The following is a 14526-nucleotide window of genomic DNA, read 5'->3' as shown; positions in this document are numbered from 1 at the left end:
GGATAGGTAAAAGCATTCCGAAGCTATTACCACATAAAGTGAAACATGTCAGATTTGAAAAATGAGGCTTTGTCAGGAAGGTCAAAAGTGGCTAAAGAGGGAAGGGGTTAAAGCATCAAACGTTTTTGATCTGTTTCCTGGAGCCGTTTTTGGAGCTGTTTTTCTATTTACACAATGAAAAATGGATCCAAAAACGGCTCAAGAAGTGACATTCACTTCTTTTTATGGGGCATTTTTTTTACGCAATGTTGTTTCAAACGGCAGCGTTAAAAAAAAGCCCCATCTAAACTAAACACCTTTTTCCCATTGAAATCAATGGCCAGATGTTTGGAGGCTTTCAGCTTCCATTCTTTCAGGCATTTTTCAAGGCGTTTACGCCATGAAAAATGTCTGAAAACACAACGTGTGTACATAGCCTAAAAGTTTTAAATAGGTTCTTTCTGAATATCTAGTTACACAAACAATAACAATGCATGTATGTGATTAGCTACAAGCAACTGAAAATGTTATTTCTGTACACTCTATGACATTTGTAAAAAGTTTGCTGGCCAGCTATCGTCAAGTATTTAACTTTTTTCTTAAAGGCACTGTATTACCGTATCTTTTATTTTTCTAATCTGTACATCTGAACATTATGGTGTTCTCACAAAAAATACAAAAGTGAGGGGAGAGGTTGGGAAAACAAAAAGGAAGGGGAGTTAAAAGGGTACATGGGACTTTTAAACAGCCTATCCTTAAGATTACAGATGAGCGAATTTCCCAAAGTTAGTTTCAGGGCTGGTTCAATTTGGTCCGAATAAGTTTTCAGCGATTGCCCTGTTTTTTTCTAGAACTGTACCCAAGTTGGATACAGTCCTATAAGACATCAGAGAGTCAGACAGGACAATAGGGGCACTTGAAATAACACCCCTAAAAAAAAAAAGTACCATATCCTCCCCTGGTCTTCCATAGCGAGGCGCCCATGCCAGCCTCCTGAGATGACATTGTTTTGTTTCATGTGAACACTGCAGCATGTGATTGACTGCAATAGTCACATGGGACAAAACAACGTCATCCCAGGAGGGCAGCAGGGTTGTGCCACTATGGGAGACAAAGTGTGGTGTTGAATATGGCACACTTCTAGCCTCTTTTCTTCTGTAATCTGTGAAATGGTGGCCAGTGCTTGCCGGTGGCCGCCATTTTGCCGATTGAAGCACTGCGAACCCCAAATGTTTTGGATTTTGCAGACTCCAAAAATGTTGGGAATTCGGACCAAACTCAATTTGTGCCTAATTGATTCGATCATCTCTACTTAAGATACACCATCAATGTTTCATCATTGGGGGTCTTATCTCCACTTAACAGAACAGTGACAGATGAAACGATTGGCCTGTGTCAACAAAGAAGTGTACACGGAGGTCAGACGCCCACAGATCAAATATTGATGGCCTATCCTAAAAATAAGCCCTAATGTTAAAGGCCAAGGGAAGGCATTTATGGAAGTAATGGATAAGGAAAAAAAAATAATGTTACTCAATGGTGCAACCTACCTTTAAGTTATCTGGAAGCTCAGCTCTTCCTGCATATCCTGGATTCATAGTTATAAATACTGTGCATGATGAATCCAAACTTATTTCTGTACCCTCAAACACAAATGTTTGAACCTGATCTGATATGGCCCGTTGAATTGTCTGGATTTGCTGAGCAACTACAGAAAGTACCTACAAGAAGATTTGATCAAGTTTATAACTGAAAATGTATATTTACTACATACAGTACAATATATGTATTATACAGAAAACATTAATGAAAGAATACAATTTCTGTCAAAATATTTATGTTTAATCATAATGGGTATCCAGAAGCCAAAATCCTGTGGAAGCAAGTATGTTCTATATACAATATGTTTTCCGTGGCTTACACCCCCTGTCATGGCTCATGCTCACGACCATGTTTTTCTTCAGTGTGCTATGTGCATTTTTTGTGGATAGCTCACTGACTCATTCATTTCTATGGGACCATCATTGCATAATGAAAGCAAGTTTTATGCAGAGGTTTCTTTATATCTAAAATCCTAGTGTTGCCCCGTTTTGATCCCCTGAGGACGCTGTGTTGACAGCGAAACATGTCGGGGGGGCTAAATCTATTATTTTAAAAAGCCTAACCTGCTTGGCAATCTGAGCACGCATACCATATCGTATCCACTATAGTTCGGCAGTCTGCAGCTGCTGACATAAGACTTGGCAACTGAGTATTTTACACTCCGTCTGGCAACACATGCAGACCGAGTGAATACAGAGCGTGTGCTGAAGCAAGATTGGCTACTAATTTTAACCGTTCGTGCTGAGTGTTATGTCCCCATGGACATCTTTAATAGCAAAATAATAAAAGTTATATTTTAACTACACTGTTTAGCAATTGGGAAATTGGTTTTGATGTGCTCTAAGCACATCTTGTTCCTTCTGTAGTAGTAGTAGCAGCACATTAAAAGACACTGGACACTCACAGGACAAAGCCCTGTGGTGGGGCAGGCCTCAGGCCTGCTTGTAGCAAACGGCAGTGGAGGTGTATTGGTGGTAGTAGAGGTAGCCAACAGACAGCAAGGGTGGTAGTAGTAGTAGTAGCAGCACATTAAAAGAGACTGGACAGTCACAGGACAAAGCCCTGTGGTGGGGCAGGCCTCAGGCCTGCTTGTAGCAGACGGCAGTGGAGGTGTATTGGTGGTAGTAGAGGTAGCCAACGGACAGCAAGGGTGGTAGTAGTAGTTGCAGCACATTAAAATACACTGGACAGTCACAGGACAAAGCCCTGTGGTGGGGCAAGCCTCAGGCCTGCTTGTAGCAGACGGCAGTAGAGGTGTATTGGTGGTAGTAGAGGTAGCCAACGGACAGCAAGTAACGAAGCATACAGCTCGCCATCCTGGCCAGCGTTTCAGAGGGCCCGGTTGGTTCCATCTTCGCCCCATACTGCCATGGTTGTCCATCATCAAGGTCGTCGTCAGACTCGTCATCACCATCACTGTCATGTTGCGCGGCTGCCTTGTCCCCTATCCCTTCCTGTGGTTCCATCTCCAAATCCAGCTCCTCTTCAGGTCCTGTTTCCTCATCCTCATCCTCCTCCTCCTCCTCCTCAACATCCATAGCCAGATGAGATCCTTCCTCCATCCTTTGCTGAATTATCGCTGTGAGCATTTGCTCCATAATGAATATCAGCGGCATAACATCGTTCATTCCGCTAGCGTCACGGCTCACAAATCGTGTGGCCTCTTCAAAGGGCCTCAAAACACGACATGCGTCTCTAACCAGCTGCCAGTGCCTGAGCTCGAAATTACACTGGCTCCAAACGCTGCCCGTCTGCTGCATCAGGAAATCATTCACGGCTTTCCGCTGTTCGTACAGATGGTCCAACATGTGCAGGGTGGAATTCCAGCGTGTTGGAACGTCGCAAATCAGGCTGTGTTCTGGAAGATTGTTTTGACGCTGCAAGTCCAGGAGGGCGTGCTTAAATGCATACGAACGTCTAAAGCGAATGCAAACCCTCCTGGACATGGCCAGCACACCCTTCAAACCAACATATGACTTTAAGAAGCGTGTTATGACCAGATTGATCACATGTGCCATGCAAGGAGCGTGTGTCAGGTGACCTAGACACAGTGCAGCCACAACGTTCTTCCCGTTATCAGAGACAACATTGCCCAGTGTGAGTTTCAGAGGAGACAGCCAGCGTGCGATTTCCTCCTTGATGCACAGCAGCAGCTCCTGCCCTGTGTGGCTTTTCTTGCCCAGGCTCAGCAGGTTTAAGACAGCGTTGTGGCGCTTCACCTTGCACCTATGAAAAGAGGAGGGAGGAGGAGTGGAAGATACGCTGTGTCCTGTCGGGGACGGGAAGACCTCCATTGAGGAGGGCAAGGAGGAGGAGGAGGAGTAGGAGGAGGAGGATGGTAGGCGCCTGGTGTCTGGAGTTGAACCAGAAAGATACAAGCGTGGAGGTGGTAATGCCTGGCATTGCTGCGGTGGTGCATCAGACTGCAAAATATTGACCCAGTGGGCCATGAAAGACATGTACTGTCCCTGCCCATAGTTGCTGCTCCACGTGTCGACGGTGGCATGTACCCTGCTGCACACGGATAATTCCAAGGACTGGCCCACCTTTTCCTCCACGTGCTTGTGCAAGGCAGGGACAGCTGTTTTGGAGAAGTAATGGCGGCTAGGTATTCGCCACCTAGGCTGAGCGCACGCCATCAATTGCTTGAAGCCTGCGTAGTCGACCAGGTGGTACGGCAGCGACTGCACCACCAACAACTTAGCCAGGTGTGAATTAAGCCGCACGACAAGTGGATGACTGGGTATATATTGTTGCTTATTGGACAACGATTCCGTAATGGATAACTGACGGGACGTAGGAGGAGCACTAGATGACAGTGATGATGATGATGACAACGACATGGTGGATAAGGCCTGGCTACTACTTGGATGATAGGGACTTGGAGCAGCAGCAGCAGTGGCAGAGGGGTCTTCATTAGATGTACATGATGGTGGGGCATGTGATTGTCCCACATGGCCTTGTGATGCCGCTCCATGTGTTTACATAGAGCGGTAGTTCCTACATTGCTGCCCTGCCCACACCTTACTTTCTGCTTGCAGATACGGCACTGTGCCATGTTTTCGTCCTCCGGGAAGGTACAGAAAAATTGCCACATGGCAGAGTACCGTAAAGAGGTAATACCACGTCCACCACCACCACCACCACCACCACCACCCGAGCTTGCCCCTTGTCTGGCAGGCTTTTTTCGGGAGCCTACACCAGCATCAGTGTCACCGTCACCAGCTCCTGAGCTGACCCTACCGCTGCAACGTTTTGCAGATTGACTTCTGCCCCTACCTCAGCTGGCTGTTTATCACTGCCAGTGCCGCCACTACTACCCTCCTCCTCTGACGCCATCATCACCTCGTCACCTGGTTCCCACGTCCTGTCTAAAACAACATCATCATCATAGCCCTCCTCATCATCCCCGCCACTACTGTCACTGTGTTGTGAATGTGATGTGACATCATGGCAGGCTCCATACCCCCCCTCATTACTGCGTCTGCCAACACTGCTATGACCACCAACACCCCCACTACCACAGCTATGCGTCTCGGACACCGCTTCCACCTCCACCACCGCCGCAACACAGTCCGTTGGCTGACTCGCGGAAAACAAATCATCATCACTATGTTGTTCAGTATCTTCCTTCGCACCCGACGAGATGTCTCTTAGGACTCTCAGGAAAGATGGCTTCCCGCTAGGAAGGGGGAGTGAAGACATAGATGATGGAATGGAAACACTAGAAATACCCACATTACTACTGTCACTGTGCCAAGGAACTGTAGAGGATCTGGAATCCAACGAAACCTGGCTTGAAGCCAGATCGTCAGAGTCTTCCTGCTGAGATGACCGCGAGCCAGCCAACCAGTCCACAATGGCCGTATTGTCTAAAGTAACCCGCCCACCGGAGGAGATGGACAAGTCTGGCTTGCTGATACTGCTACTACTACCAGCAAGCACATGGCTGCTGCTACTAGTGGAACTGGGCACATGTCTTGTGCCACAAATGCTGGTACTGGGTCTGGCACCAACAGATCCAACATTTGGACTGAAAGCGGACACGGCATGGGTGTTTTTTCCTCTACCCCGTCCTTTCACAACCTTTTTTTTACCAGACATTTCACTGCTGGAGTGCAGCAAGTTGAATCAAAACCCAGGGGATGAGCCCCTTCTAAAAGCGTATTCACACACTGGCTTGGCAAATGGATTGAATGAGAATTTCTATCAGCCACGCCGCGGTGCACTCAGGGAATGCTGGACGTTGTAGTAGTACTACAAAGGCTGCCTGTATTGGAAGTTGGATTGTTATTTGTTATGTTAACGGCTGGGGATGAGCCCCTTCTAAAAGCGTATTCACACACTGGCTTGGCAAATGGCAATGAATGAGAATTTCTATCAGCCACGCCGCGGTGCACTCAGGGAATGCTGGGCGTTGTAGTAGTACTACAAAGGCTGCCTGTATTGCAAGTTGGATTGTTATTTGTTATGTTAACGGCCGGGGATGAGCCCCTTCTAAAAGCATATTCACACACTGGCTTGGCAAATGGCAATGAATGAGAATTTCTATCAGCCACGCCGCGGTGCACTCAGGGAATGCTGGGCGTTGTAGTAGTACTACAAAGGCTGACTGTATTGCAAGTTGGATTGTTATTTGTTATGTAATGGCCGAGAATGAGCCCCATCTAAAAGCGTATTCACATATTGGCTTGGCAAATGGCAATGAATGAGAATTTCTATCAGCCACGCCGCGGTGCACTCAGGGAATGCTGGGCGTTGTAGTAGTACTACAAAGGCTGCCTGTATTGCAAGTTGGATTGTTATTTGTTATGTTAACGGCCGGGGATGAGCCCCTTCTAAAAGCGTATTCACACACTGGCTTGGCAAATGGCAATGAATGAGAATTTCTATCAGCCACTGTGCACTCAGGGAATGCTGGGCGTTGTAGTACTACAGCTGCCTGCCTGGATTGCAAGTTGCATGTTAACCCATGCAACGGGGATGAGCCCCTTATAAAAGCTTATTCACACACTGGCTTGGCAAATGGAGAATTTGTATTGCAATTTGGATGTTGAGAGTAGACTCCCGCTGTAGTGGATGAGCCCCTTCGATTGCTGGATTCCTGGCTTTTAGATTCCTAAAGCTTTCCCTAACTGCACAGAGATGCTATCCCTACAGCTCCTGTCTGTAAAATGGCCGCTGAGCTCCGTGCATAGACTTTTATTGTAGGCTTGAGCCCGCCCCTATGCTGCCTCCCGATTGGCTGGGAGAGCCGTTTGCAAGGCATTATGGGGTAGCCTGATGTCAGGTGATATTGTGAAATCCTCCATTTTACAGCTAACATGTGGCAGGCGCCAAAATGTAGCCGGGTTCGGTGAAAACGGGTTCGGCCGAACCCGGTGAAGTTCGGATTCGCTGCGAACCGAACTTTTCCCGATGTTCGGACCGAAACCGGGTTCGGTTGTCCCGGTTCGCTCATCTCTAGTTTTGGAAGGCGGGGAGGATAAACAAAAATGAAAAAATGGAATTGAAAAAACAAAAAATCATTAAGGGGCTAAGGGGCTAATGGTTTTTCTAATAAATAGATACCCTATGTGCAATGCTTGTTCCTCTTTAAAGGGAATTCTATGAAAAGTTCCCTGCTGATGCATTTCTTGTGTGAATTCCAATGTTTTAGAGACAACATGTGGAAAGTAAAATTAGTAAAGATCACTTGTGGAAAGTTAGGTTATTTTGCTGTGGATAAATCCAGCCTAAAGAGAGTTTTTTTCATTGTCAAACAAGGGCTGCTGTGGAGTAATAATCAATTGGTTGTTGTTGGTATTGCAAAATGAGAACACACCTAGATATTCATTGGGCTTTCCAGCTATTTTTATGACAAATATATTGCCGTCTAAAGTCAATGATTCCCTGGTATCCATTAAAAAATTATCCGGCATAGTTATTATTGCTCAGTTATATTAACGGAAATAACAAATCTAGTGTGAAAAGATTCTTACACTTGTTTTCTTGTTTAGAGAAAATGATTGCTTGCCAAAAGAACTGCTTGTCACCAAGGCTACTCAAAGTTAATAAATGTTTTCCAATATCTCCTGTATTTTAAAGATAATCAATTTGAATTTTGATAAATCTAAAAGAATCCAACAATGCTGTTCTTTTACAGTATTACTTTGGCTCAGCATGGCATTATTTTTTATGTACTATTTTTTTAGTACCATACGATGGTATTATTTAAGAACTTTGCCAATTTTGCTTTGATTTTTTTTTTGTTGAGTAACAAAGAAGCCTGGCATGTGATCCACAAAACTCCATGGGTGGAGTTTATTATCAGCTTTACGCCGTTTTTCTGGCATAAAAAAATCACTTTAACTACTTCAGTTAAAGAATGGGGCAAAAAATGCCAGTCTTGATAGTGCTGGTTTGTCCTATTTTTAAATGATTAGTAGGTGAATTGGGCCAGAGACAGCAGCCTCTCGAGTAATATGCAAAGAAAAGCTGTGGATAAAAGATATATAGGGCATCCTGGTGCTTAACACTCCTACTAGGAAATGGGGGTCTTTACTCTATCTAAAGCAAAACAAGTGGGCTGTGTAAATTTATATTTTATAAACTATTTTGCATTTTAGTTAAATTACAATCAACATTAATGAAGTATTAATATGTTTCTTTAATGTTGACCTTAAAGGGAACCTGTCACCAGAATTTCACCTATTGACCTCTGTGCACCCCTTGAGGCTGCTGCTGTCAAAAGTTCATTGCCATTATCCCCTCTCCTAAACTCCTCCTGTGACTGTAAATAACAGTCTGCAAACATTTTGCGCCTTTTATGGTAATAATCCGGTAGTCTCGTTCATTCCTCTTCTTATGCTCGTCCACCGCCGAAAACTGATCCACCCTGAACGCCAAAATCTCATCTGAGATAGCAAGCATGTGCCTGTCATGTATGGTCCGATACCCTTCTCTGCTTAGTTCGGGCCTCAAATCTAGTTACTGCGCATGTGCCGCTATTGTGCACACGCACCAGAACAGGCCACGATGTGCAAGCGCAGGATTTCGTGTGTACTGGGGGAAGGCGAGGAGCTTTCAATCAAAAATTAGGAGGCGGGGTTAACTCGGTAAGGCTTGAGGAATGAAGATATGACTCTTTTCAAAAGAAAATATGACTCTTTTTATGCTCATTAGCATAATGCACAGGAACTCTAAAAATAATACTAGATACTAAAGGTACTTAAAAGATAATTATAGGTTACAGAAAAAAATCACAAACTTCCACCACAAATTGCTGGTTTAATAGGTGAAATGCTGGTGACAGGTTCCCATTAAGTCAACCAAGATGTAACATGGTTTTAAGAAAATTTCAAAGGTCAAATGGTGATAGCAAAAACTTAAAATAACTAATAATGGTTTATATTGAAAAAAAAAACAACTTAATTCCATGTAAACCTTTTTAATATTTGGGGTCTCTATTTACAAATTTATTGTTAGGACCAATCAATATTTTTCATTAAACGACATTATTTCAAACATTATGGCATAAATTGTAAAGTGTGTACACATGAAAGAACTGAATTTGAAAGTCAATATTATATTTCTGCATTTATATTTGCACTTGCCGAATTGGTACTTGCAGTGCATACTAAGTTTTCTGAGAAAGTGGTGTTAGAATTACCTCCAGCTCAATACGATTAAATTCATCAAAGCATGCCCAAGCTCCAGACTGTGCCAGACCTTTGAAGAATTTCCCCATGGCTTTATAGTCTAGTCCATCAGAGCAGTTAAAAACAACACACTAAAAAAAACAAAGAAAGTAAAGGCCGGTTAAATATTCATAACAGACTTGTATAGAAACTATTTGGCAAAATAAAGATTAATAGAATAGAAAGAAATAAATTGAGCAAGGTCAAGTCTGTATTCTAATTAAAATAATTTCATAATTTCATAATAACATTATGTTTTTACAATGACTTCCGTTGACAACACAGTTGATTAAAAGCAATAAAGAGGAAAGTCATACATCTACAACTGAGACAGCGCTAAACATAATTAAGGGCAATCAAAAAGATCAAAATAGAGTTGAAAAAAAGAGAATACGGGAACAATGGCATCAATTATTTTAATTTAGGAAATATCAGGGTTATAAATATTGCTTGCTCTTTGTAATCAGTCTGTGCCCAGTTTATAGCTTGCATTTAATAATTTTTACCAGGGCAGCAAATAAACGATCACATACAAAAACATAGTAGCTGTTTATGACTAGATTACTTGAGAACAGAACTTCTCAAAGCGTGAGGTGCATGTCATTGGCTCGTGAGGTTCGGCTCATTGGCTGGGGAGCTGTAGGTCCTCAACATGGCCAGGCATCGGCACAAAGCAAGAATTCCAGCCATATAGTACTACTGATTGATCCCGCTTCCCTTCCAGTGCTTAGTGTTATAGTGACTAAGCATCAGCAGGGTATGGCGCTGAAATCAATCAGCAGTACTGTATGATCTTGGTAGTATTGTGGTCCATCCCACCCTCCCTTTTTCCGTTCATAATACATGATTTTTATTATTTTTAGATATTTAATATATTATTATTTTTATTTAAAATATACCTTGCCCTGGTCTCATAGGTTACTCTGTCCCCTTGTCCCACCCCAAGCCTTAAGAGTCCAGCCAGCCTCATCAACTTTCCTGTGGTGCAAATACTGGCTAAACATGTAAAATAGTTTTTTATTTTGTGCTTCCCTTTATATATTGTGCACTGCTGGGTTTTATTTTCAGCTATGCTTTACTTGTTTTATTTTGTGCAACAAATTTGGTTATTGCCCTGCTTGGGAGTATATTACGCTTTGCTGTGGTATTTATTTGGCGCTACTGGGTATGTATTTTGTGCTGTATTGTGGCATTTATTTGGTTCTTCTGGGGAGGTATTTTTTACTGCACTGATATTTGGCTCTACTGGGGAGGGATTTTGTCCTGAATTGTTGTATGTGGTGCAGTTTAGTAGGTATTCTGTGCAGCACTGTGGTATGTGCTGAGAGCTGCTGTTGAGTTATTTCACAATCCATAGTATTTGCTTTTCACTACTGGGTATGTATTTTGTGCTGCATTGTGTTATTTGTTTGGAGCTTCCGGGGAGGAATTTTATGCTGCACTGAGGTATTTGGCCCTGCTGGGGAGGGATATATGATGCTGTTAGGCCCCATGCACACGACCGTAAAAACTCCCATAATTACGGGCCCATAGACTTCTATTGGCCACGGGTACCTCCCGGTATGCTTACGGGAAGGTGCCCGTGCCGTTGAAAAAGATAGAACATGTCCTATTTCAGGCCGTAATTACGGTACGGGCAGCCCATAGAAGTCTATGGGGCTCCAGTAATTATTGGGGACTACGTGTGTGCACCCGTAATTACGGGAGCGTTGCTGGGCGACGTCAGTAAATAGTCACTGTCCAGGGTGCTGAAAGAGCTAAACGATCGACAATAACTGTTTCAGCACCCTGGACAGTGGCTACCGATCACAATATAGATAAAGCTTACCCAGAACTCCCTGCTTCTTCCTCCAGTCCGGCCTCCTGGGATGACGTTACAGCCCATGTGACTGCTGCAGCCAATCACAGGCCAATCACTGGCTGCAGCGGTCACATGGACTGCCGCGTCATCCAGGGAGGTCGGACTGGATGTCAAGAGAGGGACGTGTCACCAAGACAACGGCCGGGTAAGTATGAATTTCTTTTACTTTTATTACGGAAAGGGCTGCCCCTTCTCTCTATCCTGCACTGATAGAGAGAAGGGCTGCCGATTAGTGCAGTGCAATTTTGCGTGCCCGTAAATATGGGTGGAATACGGGTGACACCGGACCCGTATTTACGGGCACGGGTCTGTAAATACTGGTGCAATACGGGTCAAATACGTGTGACCAAGGACCCGTATTTACGCCAGTATTTACGTGTGGACAAAAATACGGTCGTGTGCATTAGGCCTTAGGGAGGTATTTTGTGCTGCACTGTGGTAATTAGTTTAGAGCTGCTGGGGAGGTATTTTGTGCTGCACCGAGGTATTTGGTGCTGCTGGAGAGGTATGTGGTGCTGGACTGTGGTATTTGATGCTGCTGGAGTGAATTATGCATGCTGCATGCTGGTATTTGCTTTGGTGCTGCTACAGAGGCAATATGTGTACTGCATGGTAGTATAAGTTCGCTGGTGAGAACTCTTAATCACCATGGATTGGTTGGAATGGTCCGAGTAGAAAAAGTTTGAGAAGCCCTGATCTAAAATAGTTTGTTATAGATAATCTGTAAAATATGTGATGAGCCAGGCTTTTTGGTCTATAAAGAATTCTGAAAACCAGGAATGAATTGGTGACATCACCATTTTTAAGCCAACACCAACTATAAATGGAGTGGAAAACATTTTGCCCCACTAACAGCTTCTGGCATGGGTCCACTATTGGGCCCAGCTGCGTAACTATAAGGTGTGCAGAGGCTGCAGTCACACCAGGTCCCTGGAGCATGGGAAGGCCCAAAAGGTCCTCTGCCCAATATGACAAGTCTAGTACTATAAATGTGCGATAGTTGAGGGACTAAGTTAAACATTTTGTATTGGGGCACAGGAGCTTTAACCCCTTAAGGACAGGGCCAATTTTGGCCTTGAGGACGGAACAATTTTTTTATACTTCCCTCTTTGCATCCCGATGCTCATAACTTTTTTATTTTTGTATGACGTAGTTTTATGAGACTTTGTTTTTTGCAGGACGTGTTGTACTTTATGTAGGTACCATTTTTTTGAACAAATACATTATCGTTTAATTTATATGAAATTTTATTTTGGCGAAAATGTAGGAAAAAAAAGCAGTTCCGCTGCAGTTTTTTTTTTTTTTTTTTACACCATACACTGATCATCATAAATAATGTTATACATTTGTTGTACAGGTTGTTCCGGTTGTGGCGATACCAAATATGTGTGTATTTCTGTCTATTTTTTTACTATTTTCTTTTTATTTAACATTAAAAAAAAAATTCATTGATTTTTTTTATCTCAGAGGGATTTTCTATTTTGATTTAGATTTTTTTAACTGTAATGTACTGGCATATACAGTTAGGTCCAGAATTATTTGGACAGTGACACGATCTTCATGATTTGGGCTCTGCATGCCACCACTTTGGATTTAAAATGAAACAACTGAGATGCAATTGAAGTGTAGACTTTCAGGTTTAATTCAAGTGGTTGAACAAAAATATCCTGTGAAACGTTTAGGAATTACAACCATTTTTCTACACAGCTGCCTCATTTCAGGGGCTCAAATGAAATTGGACAAATTAACATTACCATAAATAAAATGTTTTTTTTTTTTAATACTTTTTACAGAATCCTTTGCAGTCCATGACTGCCTGAAGTCTGGAACACATGGACATCCCCAAATGCTGGGTTTTCTCCTTTGTGATGCTTTGCCGGGCCTTTACTGCAGCTGTCTTCAGTTGTTGCTTGTTTGTGGGTCTTTCTGCTTTAAGTTTTGTCTTAAGCAATTGAAATACATGCTCTATCGGGTTGAGATCTGGTGATTGACTTGGCCATTGCAGAATATTCCACTTCTTTGCCTTAAAAAACTCTGGGTTGCTTTCGCAGTATGTTTTGGGTCATTGTCCATCTGTACTGTGAAGTGACGTTCAATCAACCTTGCTGCATTTGGTTGAATCTGAACAGGAAGTATATCCCTGAACACTTCAGAATTCATCCGGCTGCTTCGGTCTTCAGTCACATCATGAACAAACACTAGTGACCCAGTGCCTTTGGCAGCCATGCATGCCCATGCCATCACACTGCCTCCACCATGTTTTACAGAAGATGTGTTATGCTTTGTATCATGAGCCGTTCCAAGCCTTCTCCATACATTCTTCCTCCCATCATTCTGGTACAGGTTGATCTTAGTTTCATCTGACCAAAGAATGCTGTTCCAGAACTGGGCTGGCTTCTTTAGATGTTGTTTGGCAAAGTCTAATCTGGCCTTTCTATTTTTGAGGCTGATTAATGGTTTGCACCTTGTGGTGAAGCCTCTGTATTGACTCCCATGAAGTCTTCTCTTTATAGTAGACTTAGATATTGATACACCTACTTCCAGGAGAGTGTTCTTCACTTGGGTAGATGTTGTGAAGGGGTTTTTCTTCACCATGGAAGGGATTCCGCGATCATCCACCACTGTTTTCTTCTGTGGACATCCAGGCCTTTTAGAGATCACGAGATCACCAGTGTGCTCTTTTTTTTCAAGAATGTACCAAACTGATGATTTGGCCACTCCTAACATTTGTGCTATCTCTCTTATTGATTTAATTTTTTTTCAGCCTAACGATGGTCTGTTTCACTTGCATTGTGAGCACCTTTGACCTCATGTTGTGGGTTCACAGCAACAGCTTCCAAATGAAAATGACACACCTGAAATCAACTCCAGATTGTCACGATCACAGGGAACTAGTCCAGACAGTGGCTGTGGCTTCAGCACGGATGGAGGTAGGTGCAGCAGGTTGCGCGAGACGTGGCAGACAGTACTAGACATGGCAGACGACACTGGACATGGCAGAAGACACTGGACGTGACAAAAGACACTGGACGTGGCAAAAGACACTGGACGTGGCAAACGACAGCAGTTGCAGTAGGGCACGACTCCAACACTAAGAGGCTCAGAAACGAGAACACAGCACAGTATACAGGACACGGGTAACAGGGCACGGGTAACAACTGGAACGGGAAAACACTAAGGGATCATTTGCAAGACTGACATGGGATACACTAACAACGTTCAGACAAGGATCAGAAGGGCAGGGCCCTACTTATATTCCAGGAAAACATGTGTAGTTGATGATGATGATTGTTCATATGTGCGCATGCTGGCCTTTTAAGACTGGGCACGGACAGGAGCGGAAGTGAGCACTGGCTGCGGGTGTCAGGAGGTGAGTAAACCCGACGGCCCGAGGCCATGGACGGT

General features: G+C 43.6%; 1 protein-coding gene across 1 annotated transcript in view; it reads right to left on the bottom strand.

Annotated features, from left to right (window-relative positions):
- LOC142750387 (dynein axonemal heavy chain 3-like) overlaps window positions 1-14526 on the bottom strand; it is a 1255980-nt gene that overhangs the window by 693727 nt on the left and 547727 nt on the right. Inside the window, exons 29-30 of the mRNA XM_075859390.1 lie at window positions 9233-9352; window positions 1530-1700 (exon numbers count right to left, since the gene is read on the bottom strand). Coding sequence (XP_075715505.1) covers window positions 1530-1700; window positions 9233-9352 — 291 coding nt within the window. The remainder of the gene's footprint in view (window positions 1-1529; window positions 1701-9232; window positions 9353-14526) is intronic.

Source organism: Rhinoderma darwinii, chromosome 3 (genome assembly GCF_050947455.1).
Source record: "Rhinoderma darwinii isolate aRhiDar2 chromosome 3, aRhiDar2.hap1, whole genome shotgun sequence".
Classification (NCBI taxonomy): domain Eukaryota; kingdom Metazoa; phylum Chordata; class Amphibia; order Anura; family Rhinodermatidae; genus Rhinoderma; species Rhinoderma darwinii.
Note: the sequence above shows the minus strand (reverse complement) of the source record. Positions and strands in the feature narration are given on the sequence as shown.